Source organism: Camelina sativa, chromosome 4 (genome assembly GCF_030686135.1).
Source record: "Camelina sativa cultivar CO46 ecotype springtype chromosome 4, ASM3068613v1".
NCBI classification, from domain to species: domain Eukaryota; kingdom Viridiplantae; phylum Streptophyta; class Magnoliopsida; order Brassicales; family Brassicaceae; genus Camelina; species Camelina sativa.
This window is the reverse complement of record NC_141883.1, coordinates 19,256,626-19,284,041: the sequence shown is the minus strand read 5'-3', so window position 1 is coordinate 19,284,041 and position 27,416 is coordinate 19,256,626. Positions and strand designations below refer to the sequence as shown.

Below are 27,416 nucleotides of genomic sequence, written 5' to 3'. Positions count from 1 at the left end.
AGAGATTTTAGAAATGATTACAACAATATAAAATTTCAGTTTTAAAATATAATTTAGAGTTGCGTCTATTTATCTTAACACAAATATGTATTTTACTATAATTGTCTTTGATACATTTTCACTAAAGATTAAATATATTTTATTTTTATAATTATTTTGTTAGAAAGTTACATTTACTCATTACAACCATTCATTCGATATTCTCAAAATCAATTTTTTATTATAGTTTTTTACTAATAATATAAATATTAATAACTGTTATAATAATTACAAATCTTTATCATAATTATTTACAAAATATATTATATTTATAATACATTAAACAATACTTCGGTAAGATTGCCTCGATTCAGTATGACTTTTCACTACATAATTTTTTTTGGGTTATGTCTTTTTGCCAAAATAATTTTATATTATGAACAATATTTTTTGTTTTCATTTTGATGGTTGTGTTTTTACTAATACTTTATGTTTAACATTTGTGTAGTTTTAGTACTACTTATTATTTTCTCTTTTTTTAGGATCACATACTCTTAAACTATTCTATTACTTTCAAATAAATTTATAATATATAAGCTTAAATTAAATTAAATTAAATTCTTTTTTTTTGAAATTCTTCCTCCTCGGGTCTGAGTCCTAGTTATAATATAACTGTTATATTAATCTCAATTGGTTAAAGGACACATTTTGTTTTCTTAAGTTTCATAGACATCATTTTTTTGTTTGATCCAAATCCAATTGAACAGAGCGGTTCAGTTCGCAAACCGATGATTCCGCTCACTCTGGTTAAACCATAAATACGGATGGGTTAACACTAAAATGAGTGAACCGGTCGTGTAATCCTTCTTCGGTTTAGTGATTTTTCTGCTCCATAGCGAGCGAGAGAGAGAGAGAGCAAACAACGACTCCTGTTCTACTCTCTCTATCTCTTTCCCCTTCACCAACTCTCTCCGCCGTATTGCGTTGCCGGAATCTCCGAGGCGACGCCGTCTGTAAATTAATTTCCGATTTGAACATCTTTGCGCATTTGGTGGGGAGGGCGTATACATACAATATATATATATATATATATATATATATATATCTGAGTATATATATTCTTCATGCCGATTAAATTAGGGGTTTTAAGCTGAATCGTGGATGGGTCAGAAGAAGAAAAGCCCGGCGCCGTTGGATTCGTCTGTGATCAAGCTAGAATGCGAGAAGGCACTCAAGTCATTCGGTCGTGGGAGCTACAACAAGGCGATTCGTCTCATCAAGGATTCCTGCTCTCGCCATCCCGACTCTGCCCTAGCCCACCGTGTTCAAGGTACTATCTACGTCAAGGTTGCTTCCGTATACGAGGATCTTGCTACCAAACACAAGCATCTCCGCAACGCAATCGAATCTGCTAGGAAAGCTGTTGAGCTCTCTCCCGATTCGATTGAGTTTGGGCATTTCTATGCCAACTTGCTTTACGACGCTGCCAACGATGGCAAGAGAGAGTACGACGAAGTTGTGCAAGAGTGCCAACGTGCTCTCTCCATCGAGAATCCTATTGATCCTGCTAAAGAGAGTCTTCAGGATGAGACTCAGCTTAAGATATTGACACCTGAGGCTCGTATTGCACATGTTCAGGATGAGCTCAGGTCTCTCATACAGAAGTCTAACATTGGTTCGTTGTCCACTTGGATGAGTAACCTGGGCAAAGGTGAAGACAAGTTTCGGTTGATTCCCATCAGGAGAATGGCTGAGGATCCTATTGAGAGTAACTTGGTTCAGACCAGGAGGCCTAACGAGATTAAAAAAGCTACCAAGAGTCGTGAAGAGTTAAGGAAGGAGGTTGAAGTTAGGGTAGCTGCAGCTAGGTTGATACAGCAGAACTCAGAATCTTCCCCGTCGGAGAATGTTGACAAAAAGGGATCAGATCAAACATTAGGGCAGAGAAGTGGGGAGAGGAGAAAGCATGGAAATGCTAGGAAAAACGGCTCCACAGCGGACAGAAGGGATCGGGTTAGGTCGTACTGGGATTCTATGAGCGAAGAAATGAAGAAAGAATTGCTTAGAGTTAAGGTTAGTGATCTTAAGAGTCACTTTAGTGCTTCAAAGGATGGGCAAGCAAATGAGATTATAAGTGAAGCACTGTCTTTTTGTGAGGCCAACAAGACTTGGAGTTTCTTGGTTTGCTGCAGGTGTAGTGAAAAGTTCATGGATTCTGAAGCTCATATGCAGCACATTGTGCAGGTGCACATGGATAATGTCGTACCTAAGATGCAAATGGTTCTGCCTCAGATTCTCGCCACTGATAGGATTGATATACTTCTTAGTTTCCCATGGAAACCATTGGATCTCTCTGCTGCAGTGGAATTGCTTCGCAGTCAGCAGAGAATCCAAAAATCTGAGTTTAATGACTTTCACCCTGGCGATAATATGGAAGATGGTGACGACTGCTTCGAGGATGCATGGAATGATACTTCACCAGAGAAGGAAAGCCTTGGAGATGCTTGCAACGGTTGTAATGAGAATGAGTCTGAAGAGTGTAAGCTGTCGATCGCATTTCCTCCTCCTGATGGATGGCCTATATCTGATGATCCTGAACGCGCAAAGCTCCTTATGAAAATCCGTGCAGCCTTTGAGCTACTTATCAGACACAAATATTTAGCTGCCAGCCATCATGATAAGGTGATACAATTTACCGTGGATGAACTCCAGAATATACCCTCTGCTTCGCAATTCGTAAATCGAAGCTTGAACCAGTCACCCATATGCATCTGTTTTCTGGAAGCTTCCCAACTCGGGAAAATTCTGAGATTTCTGCATGACTTATCTCAGGCCTGTGGATTGAGTCGATATTCTGAACAAAGTAACCCCAATGATAAAATTAATTTTGGCGACCTTGGTCGTGAAGTTACAGAGAAGATTCTTTTTGATGCTGAAGGTTCATGTCTTCTTCTGGATGAAAAATTGCTTGGCACTGAGTGCATACAAGAGAAATTTATGGGCTCAGCATTGCATAATGTAGTTGTAGCAAGTTCCAGAGATATTGCTAATGGGGATAATGTGTCTTCTGGTGCGGATGGATTTCTTTCATGGATCTTCACAGGACCCTCTAGCGGGGAGCAAATTGTGTCATGGATGCACACAATGGAAGAAAAAACAAACAAAGGGCTGGAGATCATGGAGATTCTTGAAAAGGAGTTGAGTCGCTTGCAGAACCTTTGCGAGAGAAAATGCGAACACGTAAGCTATGAGGGAGCACTGCAAACTGTTGTGGACATTTGTCTTGAAGAAAGCCGGAAGAGGGAGACTTCAGCAGACTTTACGCATGAAAGCTATGAAACTGTGCTTAGGAAACGAAGAGAAGAGCTAAATAAGAGTGACCATGGGTTGGTGTTTATGAGTAGTAGGTTTGAGTTAGATGCCATAACAAACGTATTGAAAGATGCAGAATCTCTTAACTACAATCAATTTGGATATGAAGAATCATATGGAAGCATGAGTTCTCAGCTACGTGATCTGGAATCTGGTGAAGCTTATGAATGGGGGATGAAGGATTCCTTACATGAGGCTGACAGTTTTATAGAGATTGCGATCCAGAAACAAAAAGAGCAGTTGTCTGCAGAGGTAACCTTTTCTATCTTTACGCAACACTACTGGGATAATTAATAAATGCCTTTCTGCTTTAAAAATACCCTGCACGTGTGCTATCGCAGCTTAGCAAGATCGACGCGCAAATGATGCGAATTGTCACTGAGATGCAGCAATCAGAGCTAAGACTTGGACCAGTTTCCTCCAACGATTATCAGATAGTATTGTTACCTTTAATGAAGTCCTACATGCGGGTAAGGATAACTCTTTAAACCTTGTTCCTTTTTCTTCCATTTGGATGCTGTGTTCTTTCAGGTTCTAATTCTTTAGACCTTGGTACTTTCTCTGCCAGGCACATTTGGAGGCGTTGGCAGAGAAAGATGCCACTGAGAAGTCTGATGCTGCAAGAGAAGCTTTACTTGTTGAGCTCGCTCTTGATTCTACGAAGGAGACTCGAGGAAGAAATGATAATTCAAAACACATGCTCGAAAAGTCCAAGGACAAGAAAAAGATTAAAGACACGAGAAAACTAAAGGATTTAAAGGTTTGAACTTATCTGTAGTCTGCCTTTTAGTTATTTCTTGTCTCTATTTGTAACTAGTTCTAATGTTTTGTTATAGGCTACTACTGGGAACGACCAACGCTTCAACGATGATTCAATTAAACACAGGTGATGATCTGCTTTATAAATAGTTTTTAGTTAAGATGGTGTAACTTGGAAAATCTTTGTTTTATAAATGTTGGTGGTGAATAATCTGCCGTTGATGTTCCTGCTGATTTCTTGTTCCAGCCACCCTTCTGTTGCATCTTTTGGTGATCATTCAGAGGCTGATGTTTTTTCTGAAGCCGTTGAAGCTTTAAATGAAGAGGAAGAGGAATATAGACGCCGTATAGAACTAGAGGAAGAGGAGAGGAAGCTTGAAAAAACTCTTGAGTATCAACGAAGAATTGAGAATGAAGCTAAGGAGAAGCACATCGCAGAACAGAAAAAGAAATACAGCTCTTTTGTGTCGATAAATGTGACAGAGGAAGTGTATAATGATCGCATAGAAAATTTCGTTGATGATTTAGATTTACAAGAACACGGAATATCCATAAATCAGGTAACAATAGAGTGACAAGGTTGTGGAGTTGTGGTTCTGTTTATCATCACTTGAAATTAATTTCTGGGTTTCTTTGCTTTACCAGGAGAAAAGGAATGGAATACATAACGACTTGGAATTAGCCAAAGTGAATATAAATGGTGTTATCACAGCGACAAATCATTGTTTGATATCTGATTCTGCTATGCAGGATGTAAATTCCCAAGAAGGTTAGCTCTGATCTTCAACTATGAAATTATGTGTCTACTGCCTTTCTGTAGCACTTACATTGTGTTTTTTTTTTTTTTTTTTTTTGTGTTGGCGTAGCTATTCCCGCTGGTGTTCTGCAATCTGATCAACGCACCGGGCGGAGAGGTAGACGCCAAAAAGCTTCAAACAAGTTAGTTGATGGAAAATATCAGGTCACACCTTCTGGGAGCGAGAATTGTAAATCTGAGAGGTCAGGCACCGAAAGTGAGGGACAATCTGAAACTCTACGTAGCAATGGTGGTTAGACTTTTTTTGATTCTTCTCTGTGTCATTGTTTTTAAAGCATAAATAATCGTGACGTGTAGATAGATGATCTGATATGGATCTAGCTTTGTTTTCATCAGCTTACTGATAATTCAAACTTTTATTAGATGTTCCTGGGAAGACCATTAAGGCACTAATGAAACTGCTTTTATCTGTAGAAACTAATGAAATAATTTAAATATGCATGTGTAACAAGTGTCTTGACTTTTCGTTTCTGTCAACAAAGAATGACAGTATTTGCACTAATTTCTAGCACTTTTTCTCTAGTTTCATTTACCTTTCATTTAATATGTTATCCTGGTGATGTAGATGCGGGAACAAAGACATTAAGACAATTACAAGCTGAAGACGATGAAGAAGAAAGGTTTCAAGCTGACCTTAAAAGGGCAGTACGTCAAAGCCTTGGTAGGTTTTCAACCATCCTTGTTTATATATTATGTCTGGCTGACTATGTCATATGTATGGAGAATGGTTATAGTATATACCACTTATCTCCATCTCAGGACACTTTTTTTATATGATACTTGTAGGCATATTTGTATAGATGTCTTAAACAATTGTTTTTATTTTATTTTATTATGGACACCTTCTTCTACCTTTCTCTCAAAATTTTCAACATATTTGTTCTGTGATAATTTTGGGGTGATAAATCCCCTCGATATGAAGCATCTGACACCATAAAATTTTGTTTAAACCCAGACGTGTACCAAGGAGGTAGAAATACGACTTCATATTTGAGGACACCTATGGAAGTAAATAATGATGGGGTTCTATCTGATGTGACAATGAAATCTCCGAGTTCGACCGGAGTTGCCATATTTGGCACTGGTCTTCAGAATGAAGTTGGCGAATACAATTGCTTTTTAAATGTTATCATACAGGTAACCTTCGATACTTGATTTCTCATAAACTGTTTGATTTCTTGGGTATTAGTGTCTATACTTTCCAGCTTAAAAGTTTTCCATATGTTGATTTTCTTTTTTTTTTTTGGTTATGATCTTAGTCTCTATGGAATTTGGGGATGTTTCGCGCTGAGTTCTTGCAGAGTTCAACACTAGAGCACCATCACGTGGGAGATCCCTGTGTTGTTTGCTCTTTGTATGAAATTTTTACTGCTTTAAGCGCTGCTTCGAGTCAAACAAGAAAAGAACCTGTGGCTCCTTCATCTCTAAGGATTGCTTTGAGTAACTTGTATCCAGATAGCAGTTTTTTTCAAGAGGTAAAGAGCAATTGATCTCTGGTTTTACACGACTAAACTTTCTGTTTTCATAAGGTTCTTAAACTTGAATGTGATATGGTGTACAGGCTCAGATGAACGATGCTTCAGAAGTATTGGCTGTAATCTTCGACTGCCTTCATCGCTCATTTGCACAAACCTCAAGCGTGTCTGACACAGAATCTGCTGAGAGCAACAGTACGGGTTCATGGGACTGTGTCAATCGCACATGTATTGCCCATTCTCTGTTTGGAATGGATATTTTTGAGCAACTGAATTGCTACAGCTGTGGTCTGGAGTCCAGACACATGAAATACACTTCCTTTTTCCATAACATCAATGCTAGTGCCCTACGCACCATGAAGGTAGCATATGAGTGTTCATTAGACTTGCGTTTTCATGCATATTAGTAGATAATTCACTCTGGTTTTGTCCCACTTTACGTCTAATAGGTTACATGCGCTGAAAAATCTTTTGAGGAACTTCTAAATCTTGTCGAGATGAACCATCAACTAGCCTGTGATCCCGAAGCTGGCGGGTGTGGGAAACCGAACCATATCCACCATATTCTCACCACTCCACCACATGTTTTTACTACAGGTAAAACTTGGATTTAGTGTTTTGATGGATGTAAACTTTTCAGATCACTGATATTTGTGTCTTGATACCAATTATTCTGGGACTGGCAGTTTTAGGGTGGCAAAACACATGTGAGACTGTAGAAGACATAGCAGCTACTCTTGCAGCCTTGAATACAGAGATAGATATCAGCATCATGTACCGTGGTTTGGACCCTAAGAGCACATATAGCTTAGTTTCCGTGGTACGAATTTCTTCCTTTTCCCAGTGATATTACCAGGAAAATGGTCCCAAACTTGAAACCGGCTGTACTTTGTGTTTTCATTGCTTTGAACCTACCCTCACGGCCTTTTTTTGTTGTTGTTGCTATTTCTGCAACTCCAGGTTTGTTATTATGGACAGCATTATCATTGCTTTACATATAGTCATGAGCACGATCGGTGGATCATGTACGATGACCAAACTGTCAAGGTAATACTATCATTTACACCGGACTTTGCAGGCAGATACATTTGTCAAACATTATGTCACCTCATTTGATGTAATATCTTCAGGTTATCGGTAGCTGGAGTGATGTACTTTCTATGTGTGAGAGAGGACACTTGCAACCACAGGTTCTTCTCTACGAAAAGAAACGTTGAGAAAAAGAAAAAGGAAAAAAAAACAGCAAGTAGAGAGTTACGTTGGTACAATTTTGGAGATCGCCCAAGTACAAACTGCAAAGAAAGTAAGTACTATTTTTTGATAATGGGAAACTGGAGAGGAATGGAATGTGTGATTTACTCATCCCAGTCGTTCTAAGAGAGGATGGATGGGGAAGAAGATTTTGTCTTTAAGATTAAGCAATAGTGTTTTCAGTGGAAGAGGTTTTAGAAGATGTCATTTATAGTATAATCTTTGGCAAAATCATCGTCAAATTAAAGCATTATATGTTCATATAAATCTATACGACCTTCGAGAAAATAAAAAATGATAATTCCTTCTTTTTCCAACAATGTGTTTTATCATTTTATGTCCGAAGTTAAAAAAACAAATTCATACGTTTCTTTACATTGTTCAACGTACACGTTTATATTTTATAAAAGGAATTAAGAATAATTGAGAATTTAACTTCATCATAACAACTCAAATAGAAGTATTCGGATAAAAAAACAAATGTATATAAGAAAGAAATAATTTATGAAAATTCGATCAAATATAACTTAAATTTTTGTCTGGTTCAACTATGTGATAAGACTGAAAACAATTAATTCAATTTAAAACCTACATAAATTGACCCAAAAATTTGTGTAATAGTGAGATGATCACGACAAAATTCAAAAAAATGATCCAATCCAAAACTTAAAAAAAGAAATAAAACAAGTAAGATTTTATGCTTTTCTATTAAGTAAAAACAAAATTAACTATTCTTAGAAAAAAAAAACAAATCATAAAAAAATCTCCCCCTAAAATATCGTTAAACGTTTTTAATTTTAATATTAATCTGTATTTTACTGAGTCGTCTCTACTTTCAGCAAAATCCGGCTTATATACCAGACTGCATCTCCTTCTTCCCTTCTCAATTACCAAAAACCATTGACACACAAACACTAACTCACACACGTCTCTTTCAAAATCCTTCCATCTCTTTCTTTTTTGTCTAGTTTCTTGTTCTGTTCCCATCGAATGAGCCACGTAAACACATCCACAAAGGGTCACTGGAGAGGTTTTTGGATCTCCTCTTGATCGCTCTCGTTGTTTTGATGACTCTTAAAGGCGGCACGAGTGGGGCCTGTGCCGCATGCAAATACCAACGTAGACGCTGCGCCGCGGACTGCCCCCTCGCGCCTTACTTCCCCGCTGAACAGCCAAAACTGTTCCAAAACGTTCACAGGCTATTCGGCGTTAGAAGCATCGTCAAAATCCTCGAAAGACTCGACGAAATTCAAAGACCCGAAGCTATGAAATCTATCATCTTCCAGTCTTATGTCCGTGACCGTTCCCCTGTCCACGGTTGCCTCGGCGTCACGCAACAGCTTCAATACATGATTTGGCTCGCTGAAGAAGAACTCAAAGCTGTCAATTCACAGCTACAACTCTATCGCTCTCAAAACGATGGTCAAAACCAGCAAAACCATAATCAGATTATGATTAATGACCTTGGTGTTGGTGTTGATAATAAGCAGCAACAGGATGATGTAACATCGCAGCTAGATTTAGGAATGGGACTTAACGTTAACAATAACCAAAGCAATGTGGTAGCCCCATTCTTTAGTCCGTTGCCCGTATCTGAAACACAACAGCCCCAAATGTCTTACACTTATAGTTGTAGTGAGGTCAATAACAATGGCTATAGTCCTCCTGCTTATAATACGGATTCGGGCAAGGAGATTATGACAAACAATAATAATGTTTGGGGTGTTCATAATCGATTTATGTATAACGACAACAACGGAGGAGGGTTCAACAATCAAAACGAGAGCTGTCACGAGATGAAGAGCGATAGCGGTGTAATGGGAATACAATCACAGCTCGTTAATCTGCAAATGGCATCAAATCATCAGCAACAAGAAGAAGAAGATGATGCTCATGAATACGACGAAATCCATCAGTTTCTTGAAATCATCGACGATAGGCAATCATTTGCGGATTCTAAAGAAGCGTATGCCTCAAGGTATGTGATTGTTTCTTCTTCTCCATTTTCTTATTTTAAAAGTGTGAAAATTTAATAAGAAATATAATGATTGAATATGAGTATTGTTTGGTGGTGGTTGCAGCTCTGGTGAAACGTTGAAGGAACAGATTGATGAAATTGGAGAGAATGAATTGAGAAGTGCAGCTACTTGCTTCAGTCTAACCAGTGTGAATTGAATTGATTTATCAATTCATGATCTTTATTTACGTTTTTTTTTTCCACGTCGTCTCCGAAGTTTTGTTATTCTTTTGGTGACATTTTCTTTTCTTCTTATTTTATTAGACAGAGACGTATACTTTTTTTTTTTTTTACTATTTATATTTTTTTTCATATAATAAACTATCTGTTTTGGATCTCTTTTAATATAGTTATTCATTTAATTTTAATATTTTACTACAACTTAACCTTTTTTTACTCTATTTTTTTCTTAATTTTTTAATCAATTTTTAATAATATAATAATTATCTTCTTTCTAATGAAGACATTATAAGTGCGGCTCCTTCAAAGAGAAGGAGCTTATCACATACGTTCTTCTGTCGAGGCTGAAAGACTAAACTTTTAGATTGGAAATATATTAAATTTTTTTTTTAATGGTTTTTTCTTTACCGTAGTAACACCATATTTACCAACAATTATTATGTGTTTGTTACAAAAAAACAAATATAAAATAGATAAAAAAAAATTTAATAGATAGAATCATTTTAATGATAAAATTAAAAATGATACGCTGAAGTTTTCTCTAATGAGCCTAAGAAAATTATGTAGGTGAGGTTCTATAGAATTCTAGCGTGGAGTTAGTGATAATTTGGTTTCAGGTATTACAATTCGTTTGTATTTTGTAAAATAATTCACTATACATGTTAGTTAGTACATAGATTTGTTCTCTTTACATTATATACACATACAATATAATAATTTATTTGTCATATAATAATAATAATAATAGTTTATTTGTCATATAATAATAATAATCATAATAAAAATAAAATATCTTGTTCAAAATTTAAAATATGGTTTTACTAATTGTAATATTCCTAAATTTCTCTTAAAATCTCAGGATATGTTAACTGATGATTTATAAAAATATATTAAATCTAATTTTCCTTTGAATTTTTGTTTGAAAAGTATTAAATTATTCTTTTCTTAAAATATTAGCAAAAAATTTTACCCACAATTTTTCCTTTTAATTTTCGTTATGAAATGAATTTTGTTAAATATTAAAAAATGTAAAACTTATAATATCATTTAGATCAAATTTTTTGGAATAAAAATAAAAAATCACATATGAAATTCATTCTAAGTCCTTAAAATCATAAAAGAAAAAGTTTAAAAAGGCTAAAGCCCTTATTTTTAAAAATATATATTCTTTTTGACATTTATCAAAAATGTTTTGATTTAATTTATATATAAAATGTTGTAACATTTCGGGAAAAAAATAAAATTTATATAATTACTGGTTACTACTATTGGGTTCTTGATTTATGTTAGGGCCCATTACAGCAAGTTGAAAACGACACGGGAATAAAATATGATAATTGCACTCTATAACCAACAAAAAAAAAACTATAATTCAACAACTAACTATTCTAACGATAAAAAGCTAATATACATTATATAAAATATATTTTCTCCGTTTCAAAATATACGATGTTTTAACTAAAGCTTAAGAATTCTTTACTTTTAACAAGTTCAACCAATCAGAAACAATACTGCATAATATAAACTTGAAAACATCCTATATTATGAAACAAAAAACTTCTCCAAAACATCTTATATTTTGAAACGGAAAGAGTAATATATACTATATTATCTTTACCACCACCATCATCCCCAACCCCTACCACCATCATTCTCACCCCCTACCACCACCAACCCCACCCCCTAAGACCACACTCCTTACCTCCTACAACCACTTCCGGCGGCCACCACCACCACTTCCAACGACTACTATTTCCGGCGACCACCACCTCCGACCACCCTCATCGGACCACCACCAGAACACTGCCGAACCACGCTGGATCACCGTTGGATCACCACCGGACCACCACTGGACTACCGCCGGACCACCGTACACCATCACCGCCGGTCACCCATCCACCATTACTCCTAAACTATAAAACCCAAAAAAGTAATTTACTTTACCCTTACTCCTAAATATCTAATTTTTTCAAATTAATGGTTATATTATTTGTTAGTTTTTTTTTTGTCACTCACCTAATTCACCCATAAAATATCAAGCTCCCAACCTGTCAACATTTTAAATAAAATTAAAAAAAAAACAAAAAAAAAAAGACACAAAAATCTGTGGCGACCGAAACAAGTTGAGAGAGAGAGAATGGTAAATAGTAGCATAAGCATCTCGAGACCAGTTTTTTCTCATGGCTTCTCTCCACCTGCTGCTACTACGACATCAAGGTAGGATTTTTATATATTGAACCCTAACAACTAACTCTCCAATCAACCTCAAGTAATCATCAATGCATAGAGCTTCATTTTAGTTAGTTTTAGGACAAAGTTACAGAATCAGATCCTGGAATGAAACTGTCTCCGGTTATGGATAGATTAATTCAAGGTTAACTGACCTCAGGTTTCTGTTATCCCTTGTTGTTTCTTTTATGAAACAGAAGATGTTCTCTGATCAGGATAGACAGGAGATCTCATTGCTCTGTCACAGTCAAGTGCTACTGTACTTCTTCCACAGGGTTTCTTGATTTAAAATGTTCATTGGAGAAGCCAATTGGAAACCTGGCTTTGAGAAAGCATCTAGTTTCAGGGTTGGCAGCTATTTTGCTTTTATCTCAGGCAGGCCAGGTATGCTGGAGCCGACATTGCAATTAAGCATGTCTGATTGGAGAGCCAACAAGTTGTTTTAACCTTCTGAGTTTCTTCTGGCAGGGTGTTGCGTTGGATCTCTCGTCTGGTCATCAGAACATTTGCCAACTAGGCAGTGCTGCTGTGGAAGAAAACAACAAGCTGACTCTTCCACTTGAAAGTCCATCTGATGGTGGTGACCCGGAAACAATGATGATGATGATGATGAGAGGCATGACTGCTAAGAACTTTGACCCAGTTAGATACTCTGGAAGATGGTTCGAAGTAGCTTCTCTTAAGCGTGGCTTTGCAGGTCAAGGCCAAGAAGACTGCCACTGCACCCAGGTAGTTTGTTTCTTCAACTAGACATTACCACTCTCCATAGTGAACTAATGCAATCTTGACAAACTCTAAATTTCCAAAATTGTTGCAAGGGGGTATACTCGTTTGATATGAAGGAACCAGCCATCCGGGTAGATACGTTTTGTGTACACGGCAGCCCTGATGGGTATATAACAGGAATCAGAGGAAAAGTTCAATGCATTGGAGCAGAAGACCTGGAGAAAAGCGAGACTGACTTAGAAAAGCAAGAGATGATTAAAGAGAAGTGTTTCCTTCGATTTCCAACTATTCCTTTCATCCCCAAGTTGCCTTATGATGTCATAGCCACTGACTACGACAACTACGCTCTAGTTTCTGGCGCCAAAGACAAGGGCTTTGTTCAGGTGATTCAAAAGACAAAGAACTTAAAAGGATTTGAGATATCTCTTGCATTCTCTTGTATAATTAATAACTTCAATGTGTTTGATATGTTAGATATACTCAAGGACACCTAACCCAGGACCTGAGTTCATCGCCAAGAACAAGAACTACTTGGCACAGTTTGGCTATGATCCGGAAAAAATCAAAGATACACCACAGGACTGTGAAGTGATGTCTGATGGTGAGCTAGCTGCCATGATGACCATGCCAGGTATGGAGAAAACGCTGACAAACCAGTTTCCAGATCTGGAATTAAGAAAGTCAGTCCAGTTTGATCCCTTCACAAGTGTGTTTGAAACCTTGAAGAAACTTGTCCCTCTCTATTTCAAGTAGACCAGCTACTTCTGTTGAAGCTTTTAAAATTCTTGTGTATATGGTTATACACTTGACTGAGTGTATATAAATCTTCTAACAGTCTTCTGATCATATACTTGAGTTCTTTATCAACCAACCACAAGTAAGGCAAAAAAAACAATGTTCCTTTCTTGAAGCTTTCTTATTCAACTCGTATCATTAACACAACCACCTTCAACAAAGACAAAACCAACTCTCTAATTCTCACAATACCATACATTTAATTAAACCAGTCGTTAGCTTCATAACTAAGTGAAACCTTCTGCTTCATTTATCTACAGGTCACACTAATCTAATAATCTCTTCAGTTCACACATTCGGCAAAATAGCTTATCACCTTAAATGACAAATCTCAACACGAATCAATACCACGAAAACAAGAGTCGCAGATCGGCGGCGGCGTAGCTTCTCCGCATCTCTCATCCGCCGCCGGCAGTTTTACTTGTCCGATGGAAATAGTTTTACAGTGTTTCCGCACGTGCTTTGTTTGTCCATTGACTTAATGGGCCAGGTATGGGCTTTTCTATAAATTATAGCCCATTTGTATCTGTTAAAAGCACATACTTACACTCCCCAACTTCTTTTAACTATCTATTAATCTATATTAACATTTTTAAGATACATTTGACAAAATAACATTTATGTTATACTTAATTACATGGAAGATCATTGAAACCAAAACATTTCCAAATTTATCTAATTTTCATAAATCTTTGTATCTAATTCAAACATAAATATATAATTCTCCTTTCACTTTTATTTGATCTTATATTTATGTTAATTTAAATTATTATAGAAAGCATTTACTTAATAAAATTTGTGATTTTTCTGCATCATAATTCAATTTTTTCAAGGGACATATATTACTAATGAGTAGGGAGCTTTATTTATAACTCATTCAAATTCATAATTTTTATTTGGTTTACTTTGATTTTTTATTTTAAATAATTTAAATTTTTTAAAAGTTAAAATATTATTAACTCGATGCTATACAGGTAAAACATCATTACATTATTTTGTTAACATTGTCAATATTAAAGTAATAGACAAATCTGATTAAGTTGATTAAATTAATATTAGATTTAAAAAATAATATTAGATTTTAAAAAAAATTATCGCGAGTTGAATCATATAATTAATAATCAAAATATAATTATACAATCTTAAACACTAAAGAAAGTCAATTTTCCTCCTAATTGGTTCGTTTGAGCTGATTCTTTGTTGACAAAAAAAAAACACTAAAGAAAGCAAACAATATTAATAAACAATTACAACTTCAAATTTATTTATTTTTAGTTATAAATAAATTATCTCGTCGTATATTATAGGTTAAAATTTAATTATTTTAAATTTTTAACACATCCACTCTATTTTGTGCAATGGGGATACTCTTAGGAATTAACGGGTTAGGTTGATGGGGGGTCAAGCGGATCTAGTGGTGAAACTGCATGTTTTAAATTGTGAATAACCAGTTTTAAGGATAGAAAACGTAGGTTTTTTTTATAATTTATTGTTTCGAGCAAATTTGAAAAAAAAAAACTTTTACAGTAAAATCTCTATAAATTAATAAGGTTGTGATCATACAATTTTATTAATTTATAGAGATTTTAATTTATCGATAAATTAATATTTTATTAATTTATGAAGAGATTTTCTCATTTTCATAATTTTGAAAATTTTATATTACAACATAAAATACTTTTGTTATCATTTACATTTTTAGAGAATTTTCTTAATTTAAAATATTGGCTGTCGTAATTGGATGAATTTGAATTGTTTACTAAATTATCTAGGTAAAAATGATAAATGTTAAAAGTTTAGAGTTTTAAAGAAATTGCTACTACTATCTTTTATGGAAATGATAAAATCGAATAAGATATTGTGGTACATTTAGAACCAGTTACTAAATAAGCAATTATCGCATATAAACTCTCTACAATATTTGGATGTGATTGAGATACAACAATGAAAAAGATTAGAGATGAGTTCCAACAAAAATGCAAATTCAAGAATAGTCAAACAACAATAGAGTCATATTTCACTATATTTTCTTAGATATATATGTATATATATATATATATATAATTTATTTGATTATTAATTTATGATATTGATGAGACCATATTTTTACATAAGATTATCAAAAAAAATATTATCTTATTATTTTATCGAAATGTGTTATTTTTTACACTAGTCCAATTTGGAACCGAAATTTTTTATTAATTTATAGCGAATATTAATTTAAAAGTATTAATTTATAGAAGTTTTACTGTAAATAAAAGATGTCTTGTTTAATCAATTTAGTACTATTGTTCCGAGGGCAGGTGACCTAAGCGACGGCTTGGGGTCTCACAAATTTTTGCTTTTTTGGTTTTTTTAGTTAAAATTCATTTAAATTTTTATCTAAGAGTAAATGATACACGTATATGAAAAAATGCTCAATTTTGTAAAAAAGAAAAAAGAACCTTGTCCAAAAAATTAGATTTTGTTATAAAAAATAATCGCAAGTATATAAGATTATTATATATATATATATGTATACATATATATACTATAGTATATAAATATTTACGTATGTGTATTGTTATGTATAAAACACTTTTTATTATTACTTCTCTTCTTTTCTTTTTATTCTTCTCATATACATAACTTCTATATATACTAGTGATAAGACTGATCACTTATGCACTACACAAGAAAACAAAGACAAGTGTACAAATGTAAAGCACAAGTGGTGAAGTGGTGAACCAGTGTTACACCAAACAAAAGTATATGTGTCATGGAAGACACATGTGGTGATGGATAATTACACTTATTTCATAACATATTTCAGTATCTTTTAAACTTTTAGTATAAATATACTATGAACCGTCCCATAATTTTTTCTTTAGTATAAGGAGGAAAAAAAAAAGAATTTGCTCTAAAGTCTGTAAGCCGGGGTTGTGTTTAGGGCACCCAACATTATCGGTGTGGCACTCAAGAGATTTATGTATAGTATTATGTTAACTATTTCTGCGTGCTCCTCTACGCTTTTAAAGTTCAGATTTGTAACGTTGATGGATTGTAACCAGATAATTCCTGTGATGAACAGAACATATTCGACACAATCAGACGACTAATCAAAGCTTAATTAAGGTGAACGAACCACTAATACTCGATAGACTTTTAATTTTGTGAAAGAATATATCATTCGAGGGGAATGAAATGAATGATCGATTTTGTTGTTATACCTTTGCCCTTTTGGTGGATATGTTAAAGCTTCTTGGACAAAAAATCTTATGTTTGGTAGTTCGCTTTGTTTCTTCTTTATAAGCACACCAAAAATTGGTCTTTACTGTTCAAATATACGTCCCCAATTGTGATAGGACCTATAGTTTAGGTAAGAAATTTGTAATATGAGAAAAAGGGCAAATGTATAACTAATAATAAAATAATCCAATGGATATTATAGGAGAAAATGTGCATAAACTAAAAGAGTTAATAATAGTTAATGCTGATACACTGATGAGTGAACAAAGCACTTAGAGCATGCATGCATGCCAAAGGTTTTTTTTTTTTTGGTAAAAGGTGCATGCTAAAGTTATTTTAAGTAGTTAATTATTCTCATAGAGTAAAGCTAACTTGGAAGAAAAACATTAATTAAACAAGACTCTTGTCCTTGGGTTTCACTCACCCGATTATTTCAAAACCAAAACGAACCATATCTTAATTACTGCTCTTGCAAGAGCTTATTAAACCCATGACTACTGACAATATTAAATTAACGGAATACAGTATAATTAAATTCATATATAATCATCAAATAACTCTCTTCAACTTAAGTCTTCACTGAAAGGAATTCCTTTTTTGAGACCTGGAAGATGAACGTTGACAATGTAATGCTCCCAGTCAATGCTTTTGATATCGAACCCAAACATCTTTCTCTCTTCCATTGACATCTCATGTATCAGACTTACTGTATTGGTGTCGTCAAGCCTGGTATATATATTGACTTATGTGGGTCGGTATAATCTGAAAGCTTTTTTTTGAGGGTTCAGTGAATTTGGTAGAGATGGGTGGGGATGAAGAAAGATTTTGCCGTCGTTCTCAATCTCAACTATTGACTAAAATCCTCCGGTTCAAGGTATCGGTTTACATCCGGTTTAATTCTTTTTTTTTTTTTTTGATCAGAGAGAATCGAAACTAATCGAGCAAATTAAGGGTGGAGATGAGATGATTGTGCTGCGCTTAATTGCAGAAAGTGATCCTTGAGTGAGTGAAGCACGGTGGTCGACATCCCTTTCTCTCCGGCGGTGATGAGGCGTGGTAGATCTGCCCTTTGTGCTCATATCTTGGCTTCTCCCGGTGAGTTGAGAAGAGCCTCCTTCTCTCTCGGCTTGGCTCTCTGGGTTTGACGGCTGTGGAAGACAGAAGGTGGATCGGTGGGTTTCACCGCTTGTTGCGGCGGATCTCTTGAGATCTTGCAGGCTTGTCTTGGGGTTTCGGTTTGATTGAGCCACAATCCGTCTGCACCGCCGTTACAAAGCTTTCGCTGGACCGGATCTGAGGCGGTGGTCGCCGGAAATCGAGGGTTTTAGTTGTGGCTTTCTCTTGTTGCTAGGTAGGGAGACTTGAGGAATCAGGGCGCAGCTGTCTAAAAGCTCTTCCTATTCTGGGAAGGAAGTTTCGGGCTTTGGTTTGTCATCGATTCTAACACGGGTTGCGGATTCGTTTGCTCCGAGTCCGAGGTGAAGCCTCAAAGAAGTCTCCCTCGCAAACGCCAGATCTAGTAGCTAGGTGGGCTCGTGTTGTTGTTCAACCCATACCCTTCAGATCTCTTTTTACTTGTTGCTTTTTCCCTTTTGTGCCCGTGTGAATCTCCCAGTCACAGTGTATTGCTTCCCGTTTTGCTATATTGGAGAGTTATTAATAATAAAAATAATAATGTTAAAAAAAAAATCCCTAATTAATATTAAAAACAAGAAACGAACGCTCTTCTCCACAATATTAAAAAAAAATAATAAAAAAAAATAAAAAAAAAATACAAGCACAACAAACGAGCGTTAAAAAACAATTTTGGAGAAGCAAAAAAGAAAATTGGGAAAGAAAAAAAAAAAAGGAAATTGTATGTAAATTGACCCATTAAAACAAATTATAATCAGAGTTTTGCTTTATTGCTAAGTATATAAATAGGGCTAAACCTTAAACATAATAACATTACACCGCACTTCTCCACAATTTCATCTTTCACAACAATCTCTCTCACTCTCTCTCTTTCTTATTCCAATCTCTTTTACGACTCTCAAGTCTCATCCATCTCTCTCTTTCTCTAAATTCACTCCGATCGATGATAATGGAAACCAAACCAGTCGACGTCAATGTTCATGTATCGGGTTGGTCTCATCCCTTGTTAAAGTTCTTAAGCGAAGTAATAATCAGACGAGACAGAAAAGTCGAAGAACTTATCATAGACAAGAACGATGACAGTGTTACGAGTTTCAGATCTTACCTAGACGATTCTTCTCCTTCCGACCCACTCATCTATCTCAAGTTCGAAACCTTCGAACCAAACTACATCTATCAACTTGTTCTCAGCGAACTCCACGATCGTCTCATGTCCAAACAAATATCCGATCAGATTCTTGTTAAAGCCCAACAACTCAGAAGTCAATGTTCTGACTTGACACCACAACAACCCTTATTCATTACAGTCTATATCACATTGACACACAAGGAATACATCGTCGTGCCTTGTAGCTCTGGTCCATCTACAAGTACAGATCTGGTGGACAAAGAGAGCGAAGAAGAAGAAGAACCGAAGACTTGTGCGATTTGTTTGGAGAATTTGTTGGAGTCGGGATGCGAGGTTGATCGAATCTACCCTATGCCTAATTGCTTCCATCTTTTTCATGAAGAATGTGTCATCCAGTGGTTGAATCGACAAAAAAACTCATGCCCTCTCTGTCGCCAACCTGTTTACACGTAACAAATTAGTGAAACAGAGTCTAGTTAGGGTTTCAAAACATGTATTTTTTTTTGGTTATGGTTGTAATTAGGGATTTAGTTAATCCGCGTGTCCAAAGTCTAATTAGGGTTTCAAATTTTGTTATTATTTTTTTTTGTTGTGGTTGTAGACGTGTAATTGTAGTAGTGATAATTTAGTTAATCTAGAGGTTTCACACTATTAATTCATTACAAGATTGATTTTGGTATGCAACACAAATCTTTTAAACTTGGACTTTTACGTAGAGATTAATGATATATATAAAAAATTGGATTTTATAACAACCTTCAAATCACCAGAGAGGAGAAACAATTCACTATATCTACCAAATAACAACTTAGAGTTTAGAGTTTCTAAAGCAACCTGCTGGCACGTGAGTTTGAGTTTGCTCGCGGCTGTTGCAGCACCTAACTATTGTTATTTGTTCACTGCAGTGCAAGAGAACAGGGGATACACATTGATGAAATGGTTCAGCAATTGAAGATTTCAAAGAACAAGCTCTAGTACCCTCTTTCTCCTTAAAACATATATCTCTCTTTACTCTGCAAAGTTCATGAGTTTGCTTTTTTTTTTTTTTTTTTTTGGTGTTATTCAGTCATTGGAAGGTGATGGTTTAATATACTCAACAATTGATGAGTATCATCACTTGAAACATGTCGAGCTTTGAATGGATCACCAAAACCAACAGAATGTGTAAGGCTCATATGTTCTTGCCAATGACACAAAATAGTTTAGCTTCCTCTTTCCTCTCATGCTCAATCCTCTTCCTTCGTTGTCAATCACTCTTTCCTGTTTTGTTATTGTGTTTGATAAAGAGGAAGTGAAACTCTCTAAGGAACTGTGGAATCTCATACGCTTTAAGTCTATCACTGTTTCTTCCAGTGGAGAGTCACAAAGATGTTGATGAGAGAGGTCCATCAATTCACCAACGCATGGGATTCGAATGAGATGAAGAAGTGACATTGTAAACTTTGAGCTCTGGGACACCACAACCATGCTTTGCCATGGCTGCTATTGCAGCGTTCACAACCATGTCAACTGGTATAACGTATAATAAAGCTTGAGAATCTCCCAAGAAGTCAGCAAGTTGGCCTTTGGCATAGGCCACTATGATTGGATTCTGTTTTTTTTTTTATATATATATTTATTAATTTTCAGTTAAAAAAAACACAAGCTAATCTATTATAGTTCCTTGTAAAAAAACAATTTTTAAACCTTAATCCTTGGATCCAGCCAGGGGAAGGCTCCTTGTAAGAGCTTTCGATAATACTAGGCCTTATGATCAGTACAGGAAAATCTCCTCGATTGCTGTTAATTATAGTCTCCCCTATGGCTTTTGTGAATGTGTAACTGTTTTCCCACCCATAGTGTTGAGCTCTGTTTCTCATAACATAACAGACATATTATTTCACGTGCATTGTCACCTTTCAAAGCCGAGTTCTTTCAGTTTCTTGTTTTCTTCGCAGCCATGGAACTTTTTTACAGCTTCGAAAGCTAGTTTTAGCTCTGATTCGATGTTCAAGTCAGAAGTTATGTTTTCTCCGATACAGAGAGGAGTCTCTAGTACTGTCCCCTCTTTCTTGCCAGTCACGTAAGCTACATATCCCCAAAAAAAAAAGTTTTTCAAAGTTCTCTACAAAAACCTCTTACACTCGGCCAAAACAATTAAAAACTCATACCAGTTGAAAAATGGAGGAAAAGTTTCAAATTTTTGCATTCTTTTCCGAAGCTTAAGAGCCTATCAGGTCCAAGAGCATTGACATTTAGGGCAGAGTCGTATCTGTTTCCGCAGAGGAACACACCTGTCGTCGAATGTTGTACGACCACCACAACTGATAATGACATCAATCTCCCCACTAATCAATCATGTCTGCTATTAAAGGTTCGATCCCTAGATTGTCTTCTCCAATGTCTCCAATTACTGGAATTAACTTGGTCTTCATGAAAGCTTCATAAGAGCTCCCGTGCATCTGCTTCAGAAGCTTGAACAGATCCGAGCTTATGATCTGTTTGAAAAATGAAAAAAGGGTACAAAAATGTGATAAGGAACCAAAATTAAAATGGTTGGGAATGAAAACGTTTAAAACAAACCTCATCCTAGAGTCTCTTGTTTGCTGAATCTTGATCCTTGGATCTCATCAGAAGGAAGATCTTCCCAATCTCAGGACTTTCCCTCAACAATTTCTCAATCAACACTGCAACAAACAATTTATAACCCTGAAAATAAGTTTAGTTGGATAAGAAGATAATTCTAATTTAGAGTTTTTACTTACCTTTGGCAGGAAACCCTGTTGCACCAGTAACGAGATAGCTTTTTCCTCTTAAGAAACGGACGATTCCAATTCCGTCACTGTTAGGACCTGATTCTACCTTAGGTTTCATTGACGACGTCGCAGCTTTCAAAGACGTCTGACGATAACAACACGAAGTTTGGACTCTAGGGGTACTAGTAATCTGCGACCAACAACGAGCCAAGTAGCGGTTAGGTTTGCCGGTAAAATAGGAGAAGAAGCTGACACCATTCAATTTGACGGCGTTGCTCGTGGCGAGGAGATTACTGGTTGCCATTTTTAGCCACCAATAAATATAAATTAACGAAAGGAAAGATTTTAAGAAAAAACTACAAAGCTTTTGTGGGAGTGTATATATAGGGAAAGTTACTTAGACCATCTCCCTCCCTCATCTTTAGAGGGAGATGTCTTTACATTAAAAATAATAATAGAAAAAAAAATGTTAATTAAATTGTTTTGATGTCTTTAAAATATTTGGTTTGGTTGTATAACATTTTTGAGACCATATAGAGGATTTTGAATTTTGGTTAAAGTGTGAGCAGAATCACAATAGAACATGAAATTTGAATGAAGGATATTCAACAAGGATCCATTGAGCTGCTAAAAGGTTTAGACTACACATATACATTAAAGGCGCTCATTTTTTATGCAACAAAACCTGTTGTCATTGGAAATCTATTTCTTTTTCTCACAACTAAGCGATATTTAAACAGAACAAAACAAGGCACTGTTGTGTCATCTCAAGTTGCAGCAATGAGGTTTGCCTGTCAAGACCAATTTGTTCACATTGACTGACTTCCTCAAGTGCTATACAAACATTCAGCATCAATTTGTTTAAATGTTGTTACTGATTCCAACCCTAATCAAGAAGACCTAAAACGACTAGCCTTAAAGAACCAACCTCACTGCAACTATGCTAAACTTACCACTGCCACAAAGAACCGAGCCACTACTTTGGAAGATTTGAAGAGTTTGTGTTGCATCCAAGACTTCCTCACGGCCATCCGCTCAACAAAATGATTACTCGCAGAAAGAATACCAGTGAATAACTCAACTTCTTCATCAGGTATTGATGGGGCCTGCCAATTGCTTGAGAGCTCAAGATATCTCTGAGGAGCAAAATTAGGGTGCGAGGTTGGGAGAGAGCCAGCAAAAACAGAGTCAACATCTACATCCCAAGTAACAGTTATACCAGTAGCATCCCCAAGTGCATTAACCCTTCAAATGGCCAAAAGCACACAAAAACAAATATCACTTTCTGATCTTTAGTACTGCTCCAAAAGCAATTTAAAGAGTGTTCTGAAGGAAGGTATCACTTACAGTTCGGAAAGGGAAAGATGTGACATGCCTCCCATCCCATCAACACTAATGTGATAACCGTGCAGATGGTTATACACCTGACTGAGTGTATATACATCATCTAATATCAAACAATCTTCTGATTATATACTTGAGGTCTTATCAACCAACCAAAAGCAAGGCAAACAATGTTCCTTTCTCGAAGCTTTCTTATCATAAATAGATACAAGTAACCAACCAACTTCACAGAGCGAATATAGGATCCCACCGTGGCTGCGTTGAATTGGTAACTACATCGAATGTCTCAGAATTGATTGCGTGCATCAGTGGCTGGTAGGAAGCAAATACTCTGTAGAACATAGGCATCAAAGAGTTTTACAATGCTGATGAAACCAAGAGTTACAAACTAAAAAGAAGATGGGAGCACTCAACAGAGAAACCAAAAGTATTAGTAAGCCAAAAGGGTTTTCTCATTCGACTTGTATCATTAACACCACCATGATCCACCATCAACAAAGACAAAACCCTCTCACTAATTCTCACAAAAACCACACATTTAAACAAGTCGTTAGCTCCATATGTAAGTGAAATCTTCTGCTTCATCTACAGATCACACTAATCTAATCTCCTAACACACTAACTGGAGAATCTCAACACGAATCAATACATTCAACCACCAAAACGAGAGTTGCAGTGTTCTGATTATATCGAACAGTCTTCTGATTATATACTTGAGGTCTTATCAAGCAAGGCAAACAATGTTCCTTTCTTTAAGCTTTCTTATTCAACTCGTATCATTAACAGCACCACCGTCAACAAAGACAAAACCCATCTCTCTAATTCTCACAAAACCACACATTTAAACCAGTCGTTAGCTTTTATAACTAAGTGAAACCTTCTACAGGTCACACTAATCTAATAATCTCTTCACACATTCAGCAAAATAGCTTATATATCACATTAACTGAAGAATCTCAACACGAATCAATACATTCAACCACCGAAACGAGAGTTGCAGATCGGCGGCGGCGGCGTAGCATCTCCGCGTCTCTCATCCGCCGCCGGCAGTTTTACTTCTCCTATGAAAATAGCTTACAGTGTTGTTATTCCGCACGTGCTTAGTCCAAATGACTTAATGGGCCAAGTATGGGCTTTTTTCATTAAATTATAGCCCATTTGTATCTGTTATTAAAACACTTAAAAGCACATATATAGTAGGGAATCAAATCAAGTTCATCAATTGTGCGATCAAGGGAAGTAAATGTTACAAATTCTTTTTGGGATTGGAATTGGAAATGGGAAAAAAAAAGCAAAGATGAAGAAGAAGACGAAAGGAGGGAAGGCGATGAACCCTACCGATGTCTTCCGCAAAGAGCAACGACAGAAAGAACTATTCCGTGTAAGTAATTAGGGTTTTTGATTTTTTTATTTTTTGAACAATTCTATTAGGGATGCTTATTTGTAAAATCGAATTGCTGAATGGTTTTAGTTTAGGTTGTTATGAGCTTCTCGAGCTCTTGTTTTTTTGGGTAGATTCAATAGCAGTTGTTGGTCTTTTGAACAAAGAAATTGCAGGGATGTCCTATTAGCTGTGTGGGTTAATTATACTTTTGTTGTTGCTAATGCAGAACAAGTTAGTGAGATATAAAGTAAGAGAGGTGGGAATTTTGAAGAAGGATCCTGAACAAATCAAGGAACAGATCAGGAAACTCGATATGTCAAGTAAGTCATCATCATCATCATCATCATCCTATAGTTTTTGCAATGTCAATCAGCTTATAAGTTACTGACACAGAGGTTCTAATTGATTTGGTGTAGAGGCTGAAGGTGCGTTGGACAAAGCAAGAAAACATAAAAAGAGACAACTTGAAGATACATTGCAGATGGTTGTGAAGAAGAGGAAGGTATAAACAGAATCCTTTTGGTTTCTTATTAGGATGAGTACATTGTTGGAATTTAATGTCGTCTTATTCTTCTTTCTTTTTTTGTGTTTTTTTTTTCTCTAGGAACATGAGGATAAAATGAAGGAGCAGGGGAAGCCTACAACTTCTGTTATGTTTAGGTGAACTTTTTGAGTTCTTTAGTTCTCTATCAATATTCAAAGTTATTATGAGATGATGCCCTTGGCTTCCTATGATTTATATCTTGTTTCTTGTGTTTCTATATAGCCACCTACCCCAACAACGAAGAACTGGCGAGGAGGATGCAAGATCAAGGAACCTAACACCACAAGTACTTACTTAGCTTCTCTTCGTCTTTGTTTCTCTTTCCTGCTTTTAGATTTCCCTTACCTTACTACTATTGTATGATGACAGGATTCTGTTTATTATCATCCTACATTGAACCCGACTGGTGCCCCTCCCCCTGGAAAGCCACCCATGTATAAATCCTCAACAGGTACTCTTTTTCTTTTGTTAAATGCCTCTCTTTACCCATACAAAAAAATAGTATTGTTTCCTACCTTCTCTCTCTTAAAAAGATTTGTTGATGTTGCAGGACCTGGAATCCCCATAGATGGTGTTTCCTCTATCGGTGCTGCATCATTTTCAAATATTGAGTTAGAAGATGCTGTAATGACTTCTCCCCCGCCTCCACCTCTCCTAATAGATGGCAGTAGCCCAGGCTCTACTTTGCCTATTCCACCTCCACCTCCACCTCCATTGCCTCCAAACCCTCCTGTCCCAACTACTGGACTTGCTTTTCCACCACCGCCCCCTGGTCCCCCACCAAATGAGCGGGTTTCGGTTCGTCCTCCTCTTCCGCCACCTCCTCCCCTTCCTCAATCTTCCCAACTACCTCCACCTGGCCTTAGTGGAAGTGAAACTGATAGCAATATCCTTCCCTCATCAGATCAAACCTTCAGCGACCATAAGGTAATTTTGCACTGAAACTCATTCTAGAGTATATACCAATCCTAATGTGTGACTGATAGCTTTCATAAATTTTGAGGAAAGATTTTTTTTATAAGTTAGGACAAAGCAAGTTTGTGGATTGTTAAAATTCTGCATTAGGTTGTCAATAATCAAAAATGTCTAATGGAAGTTACATATCAGAGAAAGGTTAAACCGAGATTCATTTTGTGTTCCCATCGTGCAGGTCTCTACTGTGACTTTTATCCCTCCTCCTCCGCCTGGGCTTCCCCCGAAACCTGTAAGCAATGGATCTGATGGTGGTCCATTAAATTCTGATACTACTAGTAGCAATCTTCAAGATGCTAACTTCTCAACAATGGTTACACCACCACTCTTACCTCAACAGCACCAACCAGCTTTACTCTCTAATTTACAGCCTGATCTTCTGCATCCAGGGATATTACACTTTCCACCGCTGCCTCCAGATATGCGCCCCCTTCCTGGACCCGCTCCTCATGGAATGTTGGGTCATCTAGGAGTCCCAAGGCTGCCTTATGCTCGACCACCTCCTATGATGAGACCGCCACTTCCTCGAGGACCACCACCTAATTTTCAAGATGGACATGCAATGAGTAGGCCATATGTGCCACAAAAACCATCTTATGTAAAAGCTGCTGCTCCTACGGTTGTCAAGAGACCACTTGCTCAGCACACACCTGAGCTTACATCCATGGTGAGTGGACATGATTTACAATAATAAATAGTGCATAACTAACTATATGGCCCATTTATCTGTACATTCATTTGGATTCTGATTTGTTTTCTGATATTCAGGTCCCTGCATCAGTTCGGGTCAAAAGAGAGTCAGTAGCTACAACCAAACCAAAGCCAAACACTTCGACAGTGAGCACCCTGGGATTTACACCAAGGACTATTACAACTTATGCTGCCCCGGTAAAGCCAGCGTCGGCCACCAACACATCAGCACCGTCAAAGCCACAGAGCATCGACCAGTCTTATTCCGCTTTCTTGGAGGATATGAAAGCTCTAGGAGCACTTGATAGCTAGAATAGAAACTATAAGACTGCATAAGGAGATGAAGCAATTTCTTTATGGATCAGATTATTAAAACATTTCAGTAGTTAAAAATGAAACTAGACGACCTCAAGGATTGTAGATTCCACAGGAGAAGTGAAGATTGTTTATCTTCTTGACCTTTTGTATTCATTTCACCAACTCTCAAGAGTTTGCCTCTCCTGATATATACAGCAACTCTAAACAGCTTGCCTCTTAAAAGATAGTTTTGAAGTAAAAGCTAAAACATTTTGAGAATATTTGGTTGGGTTGACATTTTGAGACCATATAGAGGTACCTTCAGTATGAATTTGGTTAAAGTGTAATCAAAATAGCAT

The 27,416-nt window shown here is 36.4% G+C and overlaps 5 protein-coding genes, 1 long non-coding RNA gene and 1 pseudogene across 12 annotated transcripts; 6 read left to right on the top strand and 1 right to left on the bottom strand.

The window, feature by feature from the left end:
* Nucleotides 1–706: 706 nt before the first annotated feature.
* LOC104780601 (uncharacterized) lies at nucleotides 707–7,970 on the top strand. Of its 3 annotated transcripts, none has more exons than XM_087510346.1 (15): nucleotides 707–3,603; nucleotides 3,693–3,821; nucleotides 3,920–4,111; nucleotides 4,188–4,237; nucleotides 4,358–4,670; nucleotides 4,756–4,879; nucleotides 4,977–5,123; nucleotides 5,493–5,588; nucleotides 5,883–6,064; nucleotides 6,187–6,402; nucleotides 6,489–6,764; nucleotides 6,852–6,999; nucleotides 7,089–7,222; nucleotides 7,363–7,449; nucleotides 7,533–7,970. In XM_087510346.1, exons 1-15 carry the CDS (start codon nucleotides 1,141–1,143, stop codon nucleotides 7,617–7,619), a joined length of 4,644 nt encoding a protein of 1,547 aa, XP_087366472.1. In that variant the 5' UTR covers nucleotides 707–1,140; the 3' UTR covers nucleotides 7,620–7,970. The 3 variants fall into 3 exon arrangements, with proteins under 3 accessions (XP_087366472.1, XP_087366471.1, XP_087366470.1); XM_087510345.1 differs by having other exon boundaries at nucleotides 4,977–5,156; XM_087510344.1 differs by having other exon boundaries at nucleotides 4,977–5,159.
* Nucleotides 7,971–8,538: 568 nt separating this feature from the next.
* On the top strand, nucleotides 8,539–10,038 carry LOC104783883 (LOB domain-containing protein 27-like). Its single transcript, XM_010508985.2, has 2 exons — nucleotides 8,539–9,631; nucleotides 9,735–10,038. The coding sequence occupies exons 1-2, from the start codon at nucleotides 8,721–8,723 to the stop codon at nucleotides 9,826–9,828; spliced, it is 1,005 nt and encodes a 334-aa protein (XP_010507287.2). The 5' UTR covers nucleotides 8,539–8,720; the 3' UTR covers nucleotides 9,829–10,038.
* A 1,862-nt stretch (nucleotides 10,039–11,900) lies between these two features.
* Nucleotides 11,901–13,676, top strand: LOC104780599 (chloroplastic lipocalin). Of its 2 annotated transcripts, none has more exons than XM_010505101.3 (5): nucleotides 11,901–12,067; nucleotides 12,277–12,463; nucleotides 12,548–12,808; nucleotides 12,898–13,188; nucleotides 13,280–13,676. In XM_010505101.3, exons 1-5 carry the CDS (start codon nucleotides 11,988–11,990, stop codon nucleotides 13,556–13,558), a joined length of 1,098 nt encoding a protein of 365 aa, XP_010503403.1. In that variant the 5' UTR covers nucleotides 11,901–11,987; the 3' UTR covers nucleotides 13,559–13,676. The 2 variants fall into 2 exon arrangements, with proteins under 2 accessions (XP_010503403.1, XP_010503404.1); XM_010505102.3 differs by having other exon boundaries at nucleotides 11,906–12,067; nucleotides 12,280–12,463.
* Nucleotides 13,677–17,276: 3,600 nt separating this feature from the next.
* Nucleotides 17,277–18,517, top strand: LOC147945974 (uncharacterized). The gene is made up of 2 exons (XR_015596852.1): nucleotides 17,277–17,702; nucleotides 17,817–18,517. It is a non-coding gene; the product is annotated as an uncharacterized LOC147945974 (long non-coding RNA).
* A 394-nt stretch (nucleotides 18,518–18,911) lies between these two features.
* On the top strand, nucleotides 18,912–19,555 carry LOC147945973 (uncharacterized). The gene has a single exon (XM_087509614.1). It carries the CDS (start codon nucleotides 18,912–18,914, stop codon nucleotides 19,542–19,544), a length of 633 nt encoding a protein of 210 aa, XP_087365740.1. The 3' UTR covers nucleotides 19,545–19,555.
* A 929-nt stretch (nucleotides 19,556–20,484) lies between these two features.
* On the bottom strand, nucleotides 20,485–24,220 carry LOC104780598 (fatty acyl-CoA reductase 6, chloroplastic-like; annotated as a pseudogene). The gene is made up of 8 exons (XR_015596306.1): nucleotides 23,174–24,220; nucleotides 22,780–23,071; nucleotides 21,836–22,016; nucleotides 21,654–21,757; nucleotides 21,242–21,568; nucleotides 20,987–21,158; nucleotides 20,732–20,939; nucleotides 20,485–20,682 (listed from the first exon to the last, which is right to left on the bottom strand). The product of XR_015596306.1 is annotated as a fatty acyl-CoA reductase 6, chloroplastic-like (transcript).
* A 103-nt stretch (nucleotides 24,221–24,323) lies between these two features.
* Nucleotides 24,324–27,336, top strand: LOC104780594 (protein EARLY FLOWERING 5). Of its 3 annotated transcripts, none has more exons than XR_015596834.1 (10): nucleotides 24,364–24,551; nucleotides 24,781–24,874; nucleotides 24,971–25,056; nucleotides 25,159–25,214; nucleotides 25,321–25,384; nucleotides 25,468–25,549; nucleotides 25,649–26,025; nucleotides 26,249–26,383; nucleotides 26,460–26,737; nucleotides 26,839–27,336. XR_015596834.1 is itself a non-coding variant. In XM_010505095.3 (9 exons), the coding sequence occupies exons 1-9, from the start codon at nucleotides 24,414–24,416 to the stop codon at nucleotides 27,070–27,072; spliced, it is 1,620 nt and encodes a 539-aa protein (XP_010503397.2). In that variant the 5' UTR covers nucleotides 24,324–24,413; the 3' UTR covers nucleotides 27,073–27,336. The 3 variants fall into 3 exon arrangements, 1 of the variants encoding a protein (XP_010503397.2); XR_015596835.1 differs by having other exon boundaries at nucleotides 24,370–24,551; nucleotides 26,249–26,302; XM_010505095.3 differs by having other exon boundaries at nucleotides 24,324–24,551; nucleotides 26,249–26,737.
* The last annotated feature ends 80 nt before the right edge of the window (nucleotides 27,337–27,416 follow it).